The 7,789-nt window shown below is 38.1% G+C and overlaps 1 protein-coding gene across 1 annotated transcript in view; it reads right to left on the reverse strand.

Moving 5' to 3' along the window:
* LOC309561354 (flavin-containing monooxygenase 5-like) overlaps positions 1–7,175 on the reverse strand; it is a 64,006-nt gene extending 56,831 nt beyond the window's left edge. The window contains exon 1 of the mRNA XM_082265226.1: positions 7,002–7,175. Within this exon, the coding sequence (XP_082121352.1) occupies positions 7,002–7,133 (132 nt within the window). The 5' untranslated portion in view covers positions 7,134–7,175. The remainder of the gene's footprint in view (positions 1–7,001) is intronic.
* Positions 7,176–7,789: the final 614 nt, after the last annotated feature.

Here is a 7,789-nt window from a genome sequence, read left to right on the forward strand (position 1 = left end):
CAGGCCTTCTCGTCCACATCAGTGCCCTCACATTCTTACTTCTGGAAAAATGGTCAAACATTCCCATAGACACACTCCTAAACCTTGCGGACAGCTTTCCCAGAAGAGATGAAGTTGGGCCAACTTAATATTGAACCCTACTGACTAAGACTGGGATGCCATTAAATTTCATGTACGTGAAAAGGCAAGTTCTCTATTTCAGGGATCTTGTGTCTCAGACTCTACCTTGTGTGTCTATAACATGTTTAGCCAAGTTTGTTTAGTTGTTCCAATATGCTCTAGGTTAATCTGTTGCACAATCTCCATTATGAAACACCAGATGGCACTGAGATGGATTTTTATAATAACATTTTAAATCTTTTTAGGTATGAACTCACAAAAGATGAGATAAAAGTCTTTTCCAAAGGTTTGAATTATGCACCTCACCGTCACTTTAATCTGTTTGATATGCTTGATGTGAGTTATTTAATTGATAGAATGCTAACATTATGCAAGCATTACAGGTGTGCAATGGATAACGATTATGGGAAGGTTTGGGAGATCGGTCATGTTCTATTGAACCCTGTAATGAATCTGCATATTCAGTCATGTTATATAGTCTCTAATGAGGATTTTGAGTTTAGTGATTCACACGACGTTTTTGCGCTTCAGGTTTTAAATATACAAGAAGACAAATATACACACTTAGATTTGCACACTGATATTGATTTAACCACTTAAGCCCCGGAAGATTTTACCCCCTTTCTGACCAGGGGGTATTTTGTGATTCGGCACTGCGTGACTTTAACAGATAATTGCGCGGTCGTGCGACACTGTACCATAACAAATTTGACGTCCTTTTTTTCCCCACAAACAGAGCTTTCTTTTGGTGGTATTTGATCACCTGTGCGATTTTTTGATCATGTGCTCTAATCAAAAAAAGAACGACAATTTTGCAAAAATAACAATATTTTTCACATTTTTTTATATGAAATTCCCCAAAAAAATGTAAAAATCTAATTTTTTTTAAATTTTCGGCCAATTTGTTTTCTGCTACCTATGTTTGGTAAAAAAAATCACAATAACCGTATTTTGATTGGTTTGCGCAAAAGTTATTGCGTTTACTAACTGCGGGAAAGATTTTTGTCATTTTTTTTTTTTTTAACGAGTAATGGCGGCAATCTGCGATTTTTTTTGCGGGACTGCGACATTGCAGCAGACGGATCGGACCCTTGACTGACATTTTTGACACTTTTGGGGGTACCAGTGACATTACTACAGTAATCAGTGCTATACATATGCACTGTTACTGTAAAAATGACACTGGCAGGGAAGGGGTTAAATTTATTAGAGATGCAGTGACTTTGTGTGTCCCTAGGGGCGTGCTTCTTACTGTGCATGGATGTGGCTGTGTGTAGCAGCACAGATCAACGGTCCTACATAGCAGGACCTTTAGATCAGTGCTTTTACACAGGGAAGAATGACAGGCAGCTTTGTTTACACTAGCCGCCTGCCTTTCTCCGTTCACAGCGGACGATCGCGAGTGACCGGCGGACATCGGGTCCGCCGGTCACATTCACGGAGGTGTCCATGAACGAGCCGAGGCGGGAGCGCGCCTCCGGCAGCCTGCTATTGGCTCCCAGGCTAGTGACGTACCGGTACGTCACTTTGCCTGGCCGGGGCTGACCGCCGCAGTATATATACTTGCGGCGGTCGGCAACCGGTTAAAAAAAAATCCAATTGACTCATTGACAAAGTTTAGATGAAAGATATTTAACTTCTAAAATCTCTAGAATTAATATTAGGACAAGAGAAGGATCAGGCTTTTACCCTGTGAACGAGAGAGGGAGAGCATTGGCTGAACATTGGAGGCAAGCAGCGAGAGAACTGTACAGTTACTGACAAATATTGAAAAGGGCTTCTATATTAGAAATGAGAGTATGTAAAGAAAAAGAAAAAAAGAAAAATAAAAAAAGAAAAAGACCTACAAAATGTATAAAAAAAAATTCACTAATACTGTATGTAGAAAAATTATCAGACAAAGGAGCAGTAGTGATTTTGGATATTGATAAATGTTATGAGGAGGCTATGAGACCAATAAATAACATAAATGCATATCAATATATAACCTGACATCGAAACAAATAATATATTAGGGAAACAGAGAATTTTATTTCATATCATATGAGGATCCTTTGGGATTTTTGCTACCCTTGCATAACATCATACCAGATCATTTGATTGTTCTAATCTTCCATTATTTTCCCAAAATGTATAAAGATACTTTTAATTTTATAAGACAACACATTGTAGAGAGCATTGGGTGTTTAAGCGAGGGGCTGCACAATTGGATTGATTAGATATTACAACTAGTAGTACAGAGACTTCCATCTTATCTTAGGGACACAAAATATTTAGTGCAGAAGCTAAAAGGAATAGAAAGGCAGAATGGCAGGTAATGGATTACGTGTAATGTATCTACCCTATATTCTTCAGTTCCTGATTAGTTGGATGTAGAAGCTTAACAGAGCCATTTGGATTGGATTGGATTGTGGATGTACACAATTTTGTATATGTAAATATTACCTATATCTATTAACTACTGTAAACTGAAGGTTCACATGTGAAGGATATCTGATTACTATTAATTATCTAGATCTCACCATACACAGATATGAATAATGGTATTTTCACTAAAACATACAGAAAATCTATAGCCAGAAATTCCCCATCGCACTGTCAGAGCTATTTCAAGTGGAAAATATATAAAAATCCAGGAGGAACTGTTCTGATTTAACAAGTTTTGATATCAAATGCAGGGAATTAGATAAGAGATTTAGGCAGAGAGGTGATAGCAGTCAGATGATTCATGCAGCCTATCAACATGTAAAGAATAAGTATAGAAAAGAATTGATGACAAATAGGAAAAAAACAGAACCATTATGAACTGCTAATTATTTTCAGCTGGATACAACTTGGAGTTGAAAGGAATTTAAATTGTAAACCAGTATATATTTAGTGACCCCAGTTAAAAAGAAATATTGAAGAAAAGTGTTGAGTTTGTTGCCTGTGGGTTACCTAATTTGGGCAATGTAGTATCACCTAGTGCAACAAGATTCCCATTGCATAGCAACATTGGAGTATGTGATCGCCTGTGATATCTGTAAAATACAATGTGAAGGTCACACAACAAGGAAATTGTGCGACAGATTAAGGGTTAAAGGAAATGTTAAAGTGAATAAATGATTAAACTTGGTTAAACATTTACAGACACGCATGGTAGAGATATAAGATCTCTGAAAATACAGATAACTAATTACACCATTAGAGCGTCAATCTTTGCAGATGTATCTATGATAGGTTTTCTATATTATAACACTGTGAAATATTTGGGATCTTAAATACACCTAAACCAAAGGGACCTCATTTTGAATGGGATGTTTTACCATAGATAATTCAATAATTTAATCTGTTTGGGTAGTAATCATTATAAATATATATATATATATATATATATATATATATATATATATATACAGGGCTTTTTTTCAGCTGGAACTTGTTGGAACTTAGTTCCACCACCTTTGGCTCAGACCCTCTGCTCCCTGCTCATCACTATCACTTGTAAACACAGGGTCGTGGTTGAGTTCCTGCATCTTTTTTCTGAGAAAAAAAGCCCTGTGTGTATATACTGTATATATTAGATGATTGATGACAATGTAAGATACTTTGTATTTAACAGTAGATTGGTTATGTTGTGGTTAAAATGTATTCTTCATGAGTTTGATTGTAACTTTCTCTGAAGGACATTCACTGGCGTCATTTGTTTTGGATTACACTGGGTTAGATTAGAGTTGATCTGACTGTGCACCAAATAGACAAAAAAAATCTGTACTATGGCTCTTACAATGGACTGTGGTTCCCTTCCTTTCTTTTGAGTGGTGAGCCAATGAAGCAGTTTGCAGACTACTGGTAAGCCTGCATCCACAGTCGGAAGTTCTGAGGGTCAGTATTTGTAGCAAAGCAGTGGACTTCTCTGTTTATGTTCAAAATGGGGCTTGAGTGCAGTAATAAGGGGCCCCATTGGGGTTGAAGACAATTAGAGCCGGTTCACACTACCACGACCAGAAAGTCACCCCATGAAGGAGCCACTTTTTAGCAGAGACTTGTAAGAGACTTGCAAGAGACTTGTAAGAGACTTGTAAGAGACTTAAATGATAGGCGACTTTGTCTGTGGGGAATGCGTGGCTAATCTCTTTCTTCTTCCTGGAAAGTCTGATCACAGTCGCTTGAAAATAGATAAGGATCCAACTTAGAGGCGACTCCCATTGAAGTCTATGTGCGCAAGTCAGATAGAGGTCGCCTTGAAGTAGTACAGGAACCTTTTCTGAAGACGGAGCGACTTCAGTAGTGCATATTAAGATGGTTCTCATTCATTTACATTGAATTTGTAATGACAAGAGACTTGGAGCGACTTGAGGGCACACAAGTCGCGTCCCAAGTCGGAGTAGTGTGAACCGGCTCTTTACTAAATAAATACAAAATGAATGTGCTGCATACAAAAATAAGTATAATAAGTAACAATAACTAAAAATTAAAAATAAATCCGCATCTACTAGATAAATAATAAACATTTAATGTCAAATCAATAGCTACGGAGCCCCTACTTAAACCCCTGCAAATATAAACAAGTGACTATCACAGCCCATTCACACTGCCGCGACAGGATTTTGTGGGGCGACCTGTGAAGTCACGGTGCACAGCGTGCACCGCGACCTCGGCGCGACTTGCACGGACTTCATATAATTGAAGTCAATGCAAGTTGCCTCCAGGTTGCCCCAAAGTAGTACAGAACCCTTTTTCTAAGTCGGAGCGACTTGTGTCGCTCCTATTAGAACGGGTCCTGTACTATTCAATGGCGAGCGACCAACCGCGACTTGTCAGGCGACCAAGTCGCCTGACAAGTCGCGCTAGTGTGAATGGACCCTGATACCAGGAAATATACAAAACATCCATCATAAATAAAATATAGTGCATACAATATCTATAAGTCCATGATTAGACACTCAAGATGCAAGTGATTCCTGGTCCAGTGATTAATCCCATAGGAGAGTAGCTCACCATCACAATCATATGGGATTAAAGTATACGTGAACACTGACCTTGTAAAACAACCCATTCAGTTCAAAATAGAGATGAATGGCAAATCATTTGTGTATAGATATAAAAATATGTAAATCATTTTTTTTCTTTTTCTTTTTACTTGATCACATAACCTCTGTTCTCAGCTGCCAGAGAGCTGGGGGAGGACAAGCAACAGTACACTGTGAATGGCTGTGCGGGGGGGGGGGGGGGGGGGGCTGCCAGGACATGTCTGATCAGTGGAGAAGAGCAGGTTGAGTTCTTAGGACAGCCAGAAAACGGACCAGCCTGTGCTCTCATGCCTAGCATGGTAAGTTTTTAATAGAAAAACAGAGGAACTGTCAGGAACACCAGGGATTTCACACAAAGAAAGCAATACAAACAGAACAGGTTGCTTTTCCATACAAGTACATGGTACAGTATACAGTGTAAGGAATATGCAATCAAAAAATGTGCTGCGCTACAAAAGAAATCTCCCAAATAAATGGAAAAGTGCTGATCTATCAAATACTTAATATATGATACAATCTAGAATGAAAAGCAAAAATGTGCACACAAATTATGAATTATCAGTGTGAAGAAAAAAGGGTGTTTTACGTCCCAATAAAGTCCGTAGCTTTAGAACGTGAAAATGGTGTTCAGAAGAAATCAACCAAAAAAAGGTCCCAGAGGCTGAATCCAGATGACACTTTTTAAGAAGATAGGGGAGACACCAATGTGCAAATCACCAGATACAAAAAACAAGATGGCTGCTTACCAGAGCTATATGGTCTCTCAACCTAATGAGCTGACCAAAACGAGCTTATGTGTAAAACCAGGGATAGTCACCGGATATTTCCTTATGGATCCAGATACAGCATCTATTCTCTATATCCAGGCAATGGAATTTGTTGGTAATACCGCAATAAGCCACAAGGTGTCTCTCTATGCACTCACACGATATCCACATCATAAAGTCAAAAGATAAAAATATATGCAGGGACATAGCGTAACTCCATTTTAAAATTTTTTATTCCAAGTAAAAGCAAACAGTGCACTCACGTTTTTAGTAGAGCATCAAGGCATGTGAAAAACAGCTAAGAGCGAGCAAACATCTCTTGCAGTATGGAGATCCTTGGTAGCCGGCTATTGGGGGCATGGTAGGGTCACGATTGGTTTCACCCGACCGGTTTCGTCAAAGGTATGACATCATCAGGGGTGTCCAGTGTAAGGAATATGAAATGCTGGGTTTACATATTCTTTAATCACTGGGTGTTTTGATTTTCACTTTGTCAGCGCAACAGTGGTAGGAAGATTTTAACTTTCATCTTGGGTGCGATAACATTATTTGTAAATGTTTTATGGACTATATTTTATCTATGATGGATGTTTTATAGAGTTCCTGGTGTGATATTCACATGTTTTTATTTACATGAGTTTAAAGTAGACGCTCCATTAGCTATTGATTTGACATTGCAGGTGAAGATCATATTCACAGTCACCTTGAATTCAAGCCAAATTCTCTTAGTTTAAATTCATGGGTGCCAGTGAATTTTTGTCCAAATTTGCTGGTCTGTGTTTTTTTTTTTTTGCTTTTTTAAACCATAACTGCTTGAGTTTTGAATAATGACCAGCAAACTCAGGGGGGCCAACAATGTGAGCTTTTGTAAAGAGTCAGCCCCCCATACAATAAAAGGGAGGGCTCACAGCAGCCTACATGTCAGAGTATTGAAGCTACTGAAGGGAGAGGATAGGGAAAGCAGACAAGCTGCAAAGGGAGAGATTATGATCAGTTAGCAAATTGTGATTTATTTCAGTGAATTGCAGTGGTGGGGTCTTGGTTCTATTTGTGCTTTGTGTTTCTATATATATATTAAAAGTTCATAATGTGTTAAAAATACCTTAAATCTCCAGAGTCCACCAATATCTCCACTCTTTTCAAAGCAAGTGGGCTCCAAACCTTCGTCAAGACAGCATTTGATAGCAGTCAGTCCACTGCAACCTCCACCAATGACTGCAACCCTTTTAACCATGATGGAATTCTAGTTTCACTGCTTAACTGGAATTCTGTAAAACAAAAAGTATATCATAAGCTATTTGTTTGGGAGTAGGAATAATGTGAAAATGGTTGTAAGATTTAATTAAATTGACCACTTGCAACGCATATGTTTAAAGAATCAGTCTAAACTTAGTTACTACAATCAATCTACCAGGTTTTTTTTAAAAAAAAGACTAGTTTCACAAGAGAAAGCGGATAGCATTATATTTATTCACATTTTTTTTTTTGTCCAGCAATAAAGGACTAGAAAAGCAGAAAACTTTGTGTAACATTTGTAGGAGGGCCAATATCTCATACAGAAAAAAATAATTTTCCCATATCAAGCCTCTTGTATTGAATTATATTATAACTGTACAGTTTGCCCTAATGTTGTAAAGTGCTGTGCAAACTGTTGACGCTACATAAATCTTGTATATTAATAATAATCAAAGAAACTTCATTACTGTAAAAATGTATATTAGGTCTATGTTCTAGTTCTTTGTTTTTTGCTTTTAGGGGCTTTTTTGTCTTTAATCTTATTTTGTGGTTGGTTTGAGGTCGGCTGCTGTCCCATGCATAGCATCATAGTAAATGTATTTGTAGCAGAATTCCCAGCATAGGTGCTGGCTGTGGGTACCCCTGGGTCATTGA

The sequence above is a fragment of the Pelophylax lessonae genome (assembly GCF_965119305.1).
Source record: "Pelophylax lessonae genome assembly, chromosome: 8".
NCBI classification, from domain to species: domain Eukaryota; kingdom Metazoa; phylum Chordata; class Amphibia; order Anura; family Ranidae; genus Pelophylax; species Pelophylax lessonae.